The 13,500-nt window shown below is 39.7% G+C and overlaps 1 protein-coding gene across 3 annotated transcripts in view; it reads left to right on the top strand.

The window, feature by feature from the left end:
• tshz3b (teashirt zinc finger homeobox 3b) overlaps nucleotides 1–13,252 on the top strand; it is a 55,558-nt gene extending 42,306 nt beyond the window's left edge. For 2 of the 3 annotated variants that reach the window (XM_005166456.6, XM_021477568.3), the window contains exon 3: nucleotides 8,311–13,252. In XM_005166456.6, the coding sequence (XP_005166513.2) occupies nucleotides 8,311–11,714 (3,404 nt within the window). In that variant the 3' untranslated portion in view covers nucleotides 11,715–13,252. 3 annotated transcript variants of the gene reach the window in all.
• Nucleotides 13,253–13,500: the final 248 nt, after the last annotated feature.

The following is a 13,500-nucleotide window of genomic DNA, read 5'->3' as shown; positions in this document are numbered from 1 at the left end:
AAGTACCTGTGATTCATTCCTAACATATTTTTTACAAGGTTTTTGATATGACGGTGTGTGTGATTCATTCTGAAGGAGAACATGAAATAATCAAAATGGACTAGAATTTAATTTCTTAATGCATATTCCTGGTCTTATTGAGAATGATTCATGGTACGAGTTATTTCAAAAAGAGTCTTGTTACGCTTTATAAAGCAATTTTTTTCTCTTATTTTCATTTCTTTCTTTCTTTCTTTCTTTCTTTCAATTCAATAAAAATACATTGACATTATATAATGAATATTAATCTTAGTTTAATTCTAGTGTCATTATTTACTAAAATATAATTAAAACTTTAAGTATGCCAGGTGTGTGAACCTACACTGATTTCATGAGTTGGTTTGGTTACGATTATCATGCCATTAATACGGTTAAATTCGATATCTCTGTGCATTGACGATGCTTTCCATCCAGATTTTTTTTTCTTCACAACACAAGAAAAAAGTTTAAAAACTCTAAATATATTTATATATTATTTGTAATACAATTTTGTCCTTTAATACAAGCAGTCAGATATATAAACTGTACCTTTAATTGTAAGGAAACACTTTTTAAACATTTTAAACAAAATGCAAATACAATCACAGAAGACAACATGAGCATTTATAGCAAATAAGCTAATGTAAATTTTATCCTGCTTGTTTTTTGAGTGCTGTCGAGCGAGTTCTTACACTCCTATGAGTGGTCATTGTCCCATGCCCAACAGAAAGGGCTGCGATTGGCTCTAAAACTGTCAGCACTGTTCACTGATGAGTGACGCAGGAAGAACAGCCGTGGTTACAGTCTATATGCGCATAATGGTAATCCGTAATAAACACAGTAGAGAAAACTCACACTACAGATGTCTCATGACTCGCTCATGTCTGGATCCACAAGTATCGCTTTAACAGCCGAGAGGAAAGGAAAAGTTACCTTACAAACATGCCAGCAGGTCAAATGTCCAAAGTGAGACAAAGAGAGAGAGAGAGAGAGAGAGGTGGAACTTGACAGTTTTTTTTTTTTTTTTTTTCTCCCTAGTAGTGAAATTCAATTCAATTTGTTTATTGTCATGTGCACAGTAAGGAAACATGTTTCCCAGTACAATAAAATTCTTACTTTGCCGTCCACAGTGAAGTCTTAAACATAACATACACAACATACACATACATACACGTATATACACAGAAGTGATGGGAGTATAACTATGAAATGTAAATAAATAAACATCTATGAGTGTAAACAATATATTACAGATTGTGAAATAGCGACTTGTGTGCTGTACCTTTTTCAGTGTTCTAAAAGATTCTCCACAAGCTCACAAGCAGTGAATTATCTGCTTTTAAGTAGTTTTTAAGTAATTTATTTACTCACCCTTGCCTCCTTCGACTTGGTATTCTATCACAAATGACATCAGTATGTAATAACCGGTTATGATTAATACTAAACTGATATCGAATTGTCCGTGTCTGCATCACAGTGCATTGACGAAGCTATTATTTGTGACACCTCTAATGTATACTAATATTAATTAATGAAACTGACCTAGCATGAACTAATAAGGGACATCTGTATTTTTGTCTCTAATGTTAACAAAGATCCAACAAATAAATTGCTTATGCAATTAGGGCCGATAAATGATATAATATCGATTCGCAATAAAATTTGTGTCAATAACAATGACAAGCTTTGGATATTTTTTACTCTATATTGATCTAAGAATCAATCACACAGCAGAAATGTGCAACAAATGGGAATCTAAAAGTGTGTTGCTATTAGAGATGTACCGAATTTTCGGCCACTGAAAATTTGACGGCTGAAAATATGTTATGCCATTTAATAGACCCTCTAATTTTTGTGGCTTCAGTCATTGTTGGGGTACACTTTTTAAATCTGGAAGCACTAACAACTTATTTAGAAATATACTTTATATTGTTATCGTTCAATATTTATTGAGATGACATTTTTGCCATATTGCCCAGCCTTACATGCAATGTTAATTAATGCATTAACCATCTTCAACCAACGGAGCCTTAATATACTTTGAGGCATGGAAGTAAAAGTGTTTGCTAATAACGATTTACATTGACGTTAGATTAATATTTTAGGAATATTATTATTTAACGTCCTCGTACTGCATCTGTGGCATGCTGTCAGTTGCTACAGACATTAATTTGGATGAACGCAGAACGTGCTCGCAGTAATGCATTGGCAGCGGAAGCCTAGCAGGCAAGTGTTCAGCATCGCAAATAAACATTTAAAATATGCAGCTATCAGCATCGCCATTAAAGTCGCAGATTCCGCAGATGCTGTCCATAAACATTTGAGTTGTAAATAACCCAGGATATGCCTTTAATGTCTTTGTAAATGAAAATACCTCTGGTGTTCATCTGGTTGCGGAGACAATGCGGAGAAACAAACCTTGTTGGAGTTACAGCCATGGTAACCATCACTTAGTAACGGTCATGCACTCTCTAAACAAAACACTGATGATTCCATAAGTAAAGGCTTCTTATTAGAAGTGTATCTTTTCTGTTTTCTCTCCGTTACACTCCTCCGTCCTTCAAATCCATCTCAATGTGCCGTTTGCGGGCAAGGTGGGCTGGGCTGGTGAAAATGGTCTCAGTGAGCTCTCTCTATCTCTCCAGCTAGCCTTGGAGAAGGGCCTCCATCAGTCAGTAGGCCTGGTCGATGGGGCGTCTCTCTGGAATCGATGGCACGCCTGTCTGCTTCGTCCATCCTTCTCTCTCTGCCTCCGCTGTCCAAGCCGTGCCCTCTCGCCCACCCCGGTGCTGGACACACACACACTTATCCTCCAACATACACATGCATGCACGCGTTCACGTCTGGCCTCCCCACCAATTTGTCTGTGCATGTCAAATTGCAATAATTAAGCATTATTGATCTCAGATTCAATTAACTTCATTAACGCGGGTCATGATAGCCGAGGAGAGATGGAGGGGAGGTGAGGAAAGGAGTGAGGGCGGAGGATGAGAGGAAAGAGGAGAAGAGAAGTGGATTGGTGCTATCTCATATTCTCCAGCCGCACACAGACAGCCTGTCTGCTTAAGGCTACAAACCATTTTCCTCCTAATGATATCACATTGCAGATAGTGGCATATTAGAGAGAGATACCTCCCATTATAAATGTGGGCTTTAGGGGCTATATATAGCAGCTTTAATTACCAACTACTTACTCTTTCACTCTTTCCAGCTCATCCGCACACCCAGAAGTATTGGACTGGGCTCCCCACTTCTACTGCTGTCTGTTGAAGTGAGGCTGACTGCAAACAAGAACAAATGGCAAGAGCTCGAGGGGTGTTAACTTAGTCTACTTGTATATCGCTCTATGTATTGGAAGAAACACACACTAAAGAAGACAGTACATCTGAAAGGTTGATAAATGTTTCTGTTTTTACTGTTGACTTGCTTGATTCATTTATAGATCGTTTTCTCAGGAGCAAAAGTTAGAGAAAACTTGTGACTGTAGCTATGATTGTAACATGACCAGGGTTGCCACAATACTGGAATTTGTGCGTTTGAGCACTGTTGCGCACGTTCATTAACAGCGCTGATTTGCCATTGTGTTCACTTGCTCAACCAAAATGGTTATGGAGGTCATCAGTTTATCGAACTCACCACTGTTTACTGAGTGTAACCACAAATACAGGGACACTGAAGCATTTTAAAGCCGCGATTCATCTGCGGATCGCTCGTATATCAGCTTATTGACAAACCAGCTGATTGACATGACTTTAAGGGTGCTTTCACACTAGCACTTTTGGTCCACACATGTGTTCGTTTGACGTCAGAGTTCGATATGGTTAGCTAGTGTGAACGTATTTTAAACTCATGTGCGCATCTGTGAACTACCTGAGTTCGCTGAAAGAGGGGTTCTTGCAAACTCAGGTACTGTTAACGTCTGATATGTATGCAATCGTATCAAGTAATGGAAGTGAACCGCCAACTCTACAACAAACACGTGTGTATGGCTGCATGGGACTGACACTGTGTAAACACAGTGATAATGTCTCCTTGTCTCCACCAAAAACGACTTCTGCAGACATCGCATGATGTTTTTATTGCAGCAGATAGACGCAAGTAGCTCCCTATATTTTGGCTTTGGTAACTAAACACAAACTGGCCAAGAAGGTGGAAAGGGGGGACAATTGAAATGGGGTGTGGTCCAGGCAATTGATGATCTTCATGGCCAATCACAGTCATTTCTGTTGAGGATGTGAACACAATGGCAAATCAGTTAAGAACCAATGGCAAATGTTTAAGAACGTTCTGAACAGCGCTCAAATGTTCACGGGAAATGGACGTTTTCAGTATCGATTGGTACCAAATTCCAGTGTCCTGACAATCCTAAACATGACAAGCATTGACCAAATAGGTGAACACAAATTGATCTCTCTCATTTGACTGTAGCTTGACTTAGTATTTTTCATGAAGTACAGTAGCCTAGCAATGTATTTTTTTTAGTTTAACATGATTCAGTGTAATATAAATCCACAAAAGCACCATAGTTCATATAAAAATGCTGTTGATTTATGAAAAGGATAATGGAATATAATCAATGTTTGCATTCATAATATAATACAAAGTCAATATCAACATGTCTGGCAGAATACAATGGCTAAAGTTAGTGATACTGTTAATCCATGGTAAATGTGCATGGTTTGTGGATTGGAAAGCTTCTAATTGGATGTATGTGGCTCAGTGATTCTGGTGATTTTCCAAATCAGTAGCTGTTGAAAATATCGGCACTGTTTAAAGTCACTGCTGGGTTGTATTAACTCAATACATGTTCTAATATGGACAAAGTCAACAGTTGCATGTTAAAATAAGTAATTTAAATTTAGTTTAGCATTTAATGTAAATTCGTTTCACCTACACTTAAAAAAGCCTCATTGGATCAACTTAAATTAATTACTTCAACCTAAAAAAAAATCATTTTTCCCAACTTATTTATTGTTGAAAACCGTAATATAATAAGTTGAAACTAATTAATTAAGCAATTAGATTTAGTTTTCACTTTTTTACGGTGTAGCACTAATCTAGGATATTGTTTTTGTATTTTTTGAGGAAGGTGTTCTCCTATAGTAATAACCCAGACAGTACACTAAACTTTGCAAGGTTACGCTCTCCACTGCCTTAGAAAAGCGCTTTCTCTGCTGGTCGTCTCCCTGGATGTCCGAGTGTAAATTAGATCAAGCTCTTCTTCCAATCTGATGCCAAATCATTGGGAGGTCATTCTCATTTTACCCCCACCCTACCACGTTTGGATCCAAGCATCCTGTTTTCTAATTAAAACAGCACCTGTGTGGTGGGGGTAGGCCTGGACCAGAGCACTGGCTTCTGAAGGTCCAGGGATGAAATCTCAATATTGTTCCCAGCCAGAACACACAGGCTCTAGGTACTCTGGGGGCTAGTGATCCTGGAACACAGCCAGAACATGCACCAACACTGGATGTATGTGTGTGTGTGTGTGTGTGTGTGTGTGTGGGGCAGATTGCCGGGTCTCTCTCTCGTTAGCCCCTGTCGCTGTTTTCTTCTCATCTTTCTCCACCTCTCTTAGGTTACCTTGGGGCTTAAGGCCGATTGTTGGTTGTTAAGCAGTGCTAATTCTGTGTTTGCTGTCAGAAATTGAATTTTGAAGGAAACACACGTATATAGAAAAACATGTACACACTTCTCCCTCAGATTTGCTGTAGGGCGTACGCCTACTCACTGGCAATACTCACTCTGTGCTCTACATACAGTCAAGTTCAGGTCAAGGTTATAGCGAGACAGGTTTGAAGTGATGAGCAAACGCTCTCACTCTCCTTCTCTCGCTCTCGCTCTTGTTTTTTGCCCATTGGCACCCTCACCCTCCTTTTTAACTTTAATTACCAGCTAATCATTTTGTGTAATTATGTTCAAGGTTGACCTTACATTTTACATGCAGCGGTTATGCGGGAGCTAAAAATTTCATGCTAAAACCTCTACCTTTTTACCTAGGTGTGTATGTGTGTGTTGTAATCATTGAGAGCAGATTTAAAGTGAATGTATTCGAAGGAACCGGGTTTTTACATTGCTATTTGGCCTTGATGTAAAGCTCGGCTTCTCCTGCTTCCTGAACGAAGGCATTGTTCTCTTAAACAGCTGTCGTTTTGGCTGATTCAGAACAGATGGCTGTGTGTGAGCGTGTGCATGTGAGTTTGTGTGTGCTGCACGATCACAGTTGGTTGTGATTTGTGTAGGGGGCGATTCGATTTCACAGACTGGCTGTGATGTGTGTGAGAAGATGGATCCTAATAATAATGCTGTAAAAAAAAACATCGCCATTGAATGGTCTTTTCCTTTGTTCTGAGACTTGTGTACTTTGTTTTTTTAATTGCAGTTTATACTAACGTTTACATACATACACATGATTTAGAAAATTAGATGCTTAGCTATTTTTATGTTTAAGCTGGAAGGGTCCTGTTTATTTTTGATGTGTCAAAATAGATTTATTTTGTTGATTGAAAATCATATTAATAATTGTATTATTATTGTAATTACTAAATTTTGTATAGTTTAGTTTTAGTACTTAGTGCTTTCGTGTAATATGGCTATCATAATTAATCTATAACATATTATTTTCTCAAATGCCTAAATTAATTATCTTCGCTAAAACTGGGCGGATATCAATTCATATTAGGCATGGGCTGGTATAAGATTCTGACGGTATAATAACCTTGGATAAAATATCATGGTTTCAGGGTATTGTGATTATACGGTAATTGTGGTTACTGCCCTAAAATATGTTCTTTTTTTATTGTCTGGGTAAAAAAAAATATAATAATAATAATAATAATTCCGCTTTAAACACAAAACATTTTATTTTGAGAAACATTTCAAATGTTTTGGAACAGTCAGGCTGAATAATGAAAATGAATCATTGACTTCTGCTGTATTCATTGGTATCAAAAACACTTTTTTTATTTTTTATTTTAATTTTTTTTTACAATGGCATCTGCGGGTATCTTTTCTGCTGGAGATACTGTTGTCATAAAATCAAACAAAAAAATAAATAAAAAATCTTACATATACCATATAATGGTATAGCAGAAAATTTGAAACCTTGACTATTCCAAACCGCGCCATACCTTAAAAACGGTTATAGTCCCATGCCTAGTTTATACTATTTTAATTCTATCTAGTCTTTGTTGAGGATACCCTGGAATGTTCCTTGTATACAAATTGACATATTCTATTTAGGATTAAATGTATATACTGTGTGTTGAAGTTATAGCATGACTAGTCTGACATTTGTGGTATTTAGACATGATAGAATGTGTTCACAGAAAATCTGTGTGTCCAATGGAGTGTCCTTTCTCTCCATTGTTTACATACCTGGTCAAAAGTGTGATTAACTGACAGAGTTAGGAATGCGTGGAATTTCTGTTTCTCTCTTTCTGCCTTTCTCTTTCTGCATCACTTGCACTGGAAGTTAAAAGGAATATGTTTTGATTTCTTATTTTTCAGACATTACAGTGTTTTCTTATAAGCTTTTGCGCTCTCAAGGCTAAATTGTGAATCGTAATTTTCAACTTTCTAATCTTTTGTAATTGACACAAATGTGTTTGGTGCAGGGATTTAATGTCAGAATTGTACATATAATCATTTTTTATTTACAAGAAAGCAGCCCTTTGCTGGTTAATGAGTGAGAATGCTTTCTTAATTTAAATGGCGAGTGTGTCTGTTTGGGAATGCATTAGGGGCTGCTGAAGAAGCGTAAGACATATTAATTGACAGACAGGAACTGCTGTCTCTGAGGTTGATACAAGTAATTTATTACTTCAGAAACGAATGCCACCTCCAGAATGTGCTTCATTAATTTCAAATTTAGTTTTAATTTCAAGCTGTTGCCCCTTGAGAAGAATAAGGTGGCAACTTCGGTTTGAAGAGTGATTTTTCCCGTTATTTTACAACCCCCACCCCTTCTTCTTTTCTTCTTCTTCTTCTTCTTTTTTTTCTGCTACACTCTCTTTTCAAAACAAAGGGGGTAGAGTCAGAACTTGATTCCATGTGGCAATGTAATGCAATTGGAAAGCAGAGAAGAAATTACTGCAACACTTTATAATGTAAAAAAAAAACAGACTGATTGTTTTGTTTTTCACTGCTGAAGAAAACACATTGATGTCTGACGTTTCTATCAGCTGTCTATCCTCAATGCTAGGCATTGTAGGAATGTGATGTGTCAATTCCTCATCATTGGACAATGTGATAACACTTCTGCTTTTTCTTTTATCTCTCTTCTACCTGCAGCATACGTGCCAGAGGAGCTAAAGGAGGCTGCCTTGCTAGACGAGGATGTTGAGGGAGAGGATTCTGCTTTGGAGGAGGAACCTGCCATGAAATATGTGTGCCAGGACAAGGACTTACTCCTTAAAGACAGGCCAGGCTTCCACGACTCTCCACCAGCTGATTTCTCCAGCCATGAGATGGACAGCGAGTCCCACCTGAGTGAATCCAGTGACCGCATGTCAGACTTTGAGAGTGCCTCAGTGAAGAATGAAGAAGACAGCTCGGCCAAGGAGCCCCTCACCTCTCTTTCTTCGACTTCGTCAATGATGATGACGACAACAGCCACACCAAGCAGCGAGGAAGCCACACCATTAGGCCCAGACAGCCTGGAACAGATGAAAGCTATCTACACTAGCTTCTTGACCAACTCATACTGGTCATCGCTGAACTTGAATTTATCTCAGCAACCACCAGAAAAGCCCCCACGTAGCCACAGTAGTAGCAGCAGCAGTAGTAGCAGCAGCAGTAGCTGTGGTAGTGGTGGATACGACTGGCACCAGACAGCAGTGGCTAAGACCTTGCAGAATGTTTCACAGAACCAGAGTAGACTACTGCACCCAGCATCCGAGCCTAACCTCTTCAGTACTGTGCAGCTTTATCGGCAGAGCACCAAACTCTATGGCTCCATTTTCACTGGGGCAAGCAAATTTCGCTGCAAAGATTGCAGTGCTGCCTATGACACTCTAGTTGAGCTCACTGTGCACATGAATGAGACGGGCCACTACAGAGATGACAACCATGAGACAGACAGTGAAGGTACCAAGCGCTGGTCAAAGCCTCGCAAACGTTCCCTCCTTGAGATGGAAGGAAAGGAGGATGCCCAGAAAGTTCTCAAATGCATGTACTGTGGACATTCCTTTGAGTCACTACAGGATCTCAGTGTTCACATGATCAAAACGAAACACTACCAGAAAGTGCCTCTTAAGGAACCTGTAACTCCTGTGGCAGCCAAGATTATCTCCTCAGCTCGTAAAAGAGCCCCTATTGAGCTAGAACTCCCCAGCTCACCAGATTCTAACGGTGGCACCCCCAAGCCTTCTTTATCTGACCCCAATGACCTTCTGCAAAAGACCCCTAATCCTTACATCACACCCAATAATCGGTATGGACACCAGAACGGTGCTAGTTATGCATGGCAGTTTGAGTCGCGAAAATCCCAGATCCTGAAGTGCATGGAGTGTGGAAGCTCACATGACACATTACAGGAATTGACCGCCCATATGATGGTCACAGGACACTTCATCAAAGTCACTAACTCTGCCATCAAGAAAGGCAAACCAATCATGGAGTCAATGTCCACAACAGCTCCTAACCCCATACTTACTAATGAAGACAAGGTACAGTCAGTGCCACTTGCTGCCACTGCATTTTCCCCACCACCTCCTGCACCTCCTCCCCCTAGTATCTCTCCTGCCATCATGCCCATGGAGATTAAAAAGGAGGAGAAGGAAGTGGAGTGTACAAGAGAAACAAATAATAACAAAGACAAGAAAGCAGCAGAAAGCGAAACTGATGAGAAGTTTGAAGTTTCATCCAAGTATCCATATTTGACAGAGGAAGATCTTGAAGAAAGCCCTAAGGGGGGGTTTGACATTTTGAAGTCTCTTGAGAATACAGTAACATCTGCCATCAACAAAGCACAGAATGGCACACCCAGCTGGGGAGGCTATCCCAGTATCCACGCTGCCTACCAGCTTCCAAACATTATGAAACTCTCCCTGCGCAACTCAGGGAAAAGTTCTCCTCTGAAGTATATGTTTTCTGGAGAAGAGCTCCTGTCTCCTACCAAAAGCCAACCTCTAATTTCACCACCTAGTTGCCAAACATCCCCTTTTCCCAAAAACAACTTTCATGCCATGGAGGAGCTGGTCAAAAAAGTCACAGAAAAAGTGGCCAAAGTAGAGGAGAAAATGAGGGATCCTGGAGCAAGGTCTTCCCCTCTGAGACGGACCACACCCTCTCCGTGCAGTAGTGATGCAGGGGAATCTGCCAGAGGGGAGTCCCCTAAGGAAAGAAGAGGAGCCAAAACCCCTGAGACTAATGGGGGCGGAATCACTCACAAAGAATCAAATGGGGATGCTCTTACAAAAGAGTCTCTGGAGAATGGTACTGACCATGTTGTCAAAACCCCAGTGTCCACCTTATGTAGCAGCACTGCTATTATAACCGATCATCCTCCAGAGCAGCCATTTGTCAACCCTTTAAGTGCGCTTCAGTCTGTCATGAATGTTCACCTTGGCAAAGCTGCCAAGCCTGCCCTGCCATCCCTTGACCCCATGAGCATGCTTTTTAAGATGAGCAACAGCCTGGCAGAGAAGGCAGCAGTGGCTGCCTCCACTCCATCTCAGACCAAAAAGACGAATGACCATCTAGACCGCTACTTCTACCACATCAACAATGACCAGCCTATTGATCTGACCAAAGGCAAGAGCGATAAGAGCAACTCTTTAGGATCTGCTGCCCTGTCCTCCTCCACCTCCACACCCACTTCAATTTCACCGTCATCAACCATCACCATGGCCAAAGCCTCATCCGCTGTGGCTTCCTTCATGTCTAACTCACCTTTGCGTGAAAATGCCCTGTCTGACATCTCCGACATGCTACGTAACCTCACAGAAAACCATGCATCTAAGTCCTCCACTCCAACAAGTCTGTCAGAGCGATCAGACATAGATGGATCTACACCTGAGGAATCAGAGGAGATCTCTCCTGCTCAGAAACGAAAAGGCAGACAGTCCAATTGGAATCCTCAGCATTTGCTCATTCTGCAGGCACAATTTGCCTCCAGTTTGCGGCAAACAGGGGACGGCAAGTACATTATGTCAGACCTCAGTCCACAGGAGCGCATGCATATTTCGCGCTTTACTGGACTCTCAATGACGACCATTAGCCACTGGCTAGCAAATGTCAAATACCAGCTGAGGCGGACAGGTGGCACAAAATTCTTGAAAAATCTAGACTCTGGCCACCCTGTCTTCTTCTGCAGTGACTGTGCATCACAGATTCGTTCCCCCTCTACCTACGTCAGCCATCTTGAGTCACATTTGGGCTTTCGGCTCAGGGACCTGGCTAAGTTGTCTGGAGAACATCTTGTTAGCCAGATCTCTCGCCACACCAAGGGACTATCTGAGAAACTGCTTTCAGCCCAAGCGCATTCTTTGGCTCATACGATCGCGAACCCAAGTCCTCACTCACTTTCCCCCTCCCCTTCCCCAGATGAGGAGGCAAATGGCACCTCATATCAGTGTAAACTGTGTAATCGGACTTTTGCCAGCAAACACGCCGTCAAGCTCCATCTGAGTAAGACCCATGGTAAATCTCCAGAGGACCATCTTATGTATGTTAGTGAACTTGAGAAACCTTAGCGATGGCCAAGGACAAAAACTCTCTTATCTCTTTATCTCCTGTCCTTTTTCAAGCCTTCTGACTAACATTTCTTAAGGAAAAAAAAAGAACTGAAAGTAATTAACAAAGAACTAACTGCACATAGATGCCAGAAAACTACTGTTTAGTTTTGGCACATAATTTGGAGTTTTATTTTCCTCTGGGGAACATTCATTTGGCTCTAGAGACGTTCATTTTCTGCATTTTCAGTTTACAATGGAAAACAGAGAAAATGATGGCAAATGATAATTTTCTAACTGTGCAGTGAAGAGGTCACTGGTAAAATATGAAGGTAAATAAAAAAGGCATAAAATGAAGTTGTATGTATTTGAAAGTTGTGTAAATTGAATTTTTTTGGCATCCTTGAGATGCAGTAAGCTGCATGCATTAATGAATGGTTTAGTTCAATATTTGAAAACTAAATCTGGGCTTTTCTTTATCTCTCTTTTCTCTTTTTTTATTTCCATTTTTATTGACCTAAAAAAATTTAACCCTCTGAGTACGCCTAAATACTTTTATATTTACAACCCCCAAACGTAAATACATAAAGAAATAAATACAAAAGATTGGAAATAACACATTTGATATGTATTTGAGTGGGCATATTCAGTTTTTTGTTTTATTTATTTATTTTTTAAACCCACTAAACACTACATACGTCTGATACATCACTTCTTTTTCAGCTTGCGGTGCAGAAGTATACGTGAATCCAAAATAGTATGTTATTTTTTGTTTTCTTTTTTTTTTTTAGTTTGCTCAAATCAGGGGCCTTTTATGAATTCAGGTCAGTGTAAAAATGTGTACATAAAAAAAACATAAACTAATTTCTGTCTAAATTATGCATCATTTTATATTTTTTAATTTAAGATGGGTATGACTATCTACTGGTGCACAATATATGAAGACATTAATGAAAGTGTTTTGCACAATAGTTTTATAAATATGTTATTTAATCAGAAGATATGAAAATGCTAAGAAAAAAGATCACCCTAAAGTTTTATTTCCACCTCGTGCTCAAAGGGTTAAACTTGTACAAGACTTGTTCCATCATTTGACTTAAATGGTTGTATAAAAAGATGAAACTTTATAATGTAAGGAGGAATTCCACGATGTAACCTTTTTATTTATAAACACTCTTGGTTGTTGTTTCATATTGTAGAATGCCTTTTTGATCGGTATCTTTTATTTTGTTGTTCTGTCTAATTATTCCTCCATAAAGCCACACTGCAGCTTCATCATTTTAGGGGATATGAAAGGTAACCATGGTTACCTTACCTCCAATTGACAGTTCTGCTACGTTTTGGCAGTTAATTTACTGAAGTAACTGACAGCTGCCAGTGAATGGAAATCTTATGTGTAAAATATTGGCATGTTAACAGCACAGGCACTGTTATGCATTCTGTGCCGTGTTACCTTTTTTTTCTGTTGTTGTTGACAATGAAGCACTCATTATATGACTTCATATAACCTTTTTTCTACTGCAGCATTAAATTGAAATTGTTTTGGTTTTTTGCAATAACTTGATGTGTCGTGGCTCACAAGTCTGTCGGGCGCCGGGGGATAAGAAATGAGCAGATTAAAGAGAACTGCTGTCAGTTAAATAGCAGTCGACAAGTGTGTAAAAAGACATTTGTGTGACGATCGGGGTAGACCACCGGACCTCTGACAGGCAAATTAAAATCAGCCAGGTGGCTTGGGTGCATGCGTGCGTGTGTGTTTATACATTAGCATAGACCTCTGCTGCTGGTCTCACAAACATTAAGTGTT

The sequence above is a fragment of the Danio rerio genome, chromosome 7 (genome assembly GCF_049306965.1).
Source record: "Danio rerio strain Tuebingen ecotype United States chromosome 7, GRCz12tu, whole genome shotgun sequence".
Taxonomy (NCBI): domain Eukaryota; kingdom Metazoa; phylum Chordata; class Actinopteri; order Cypriniformes; family Danionidae; genus Danio; species Danio rerio.
This window is presented reverse-complemented; position numbering and strand designations above follow the sequence as displayed.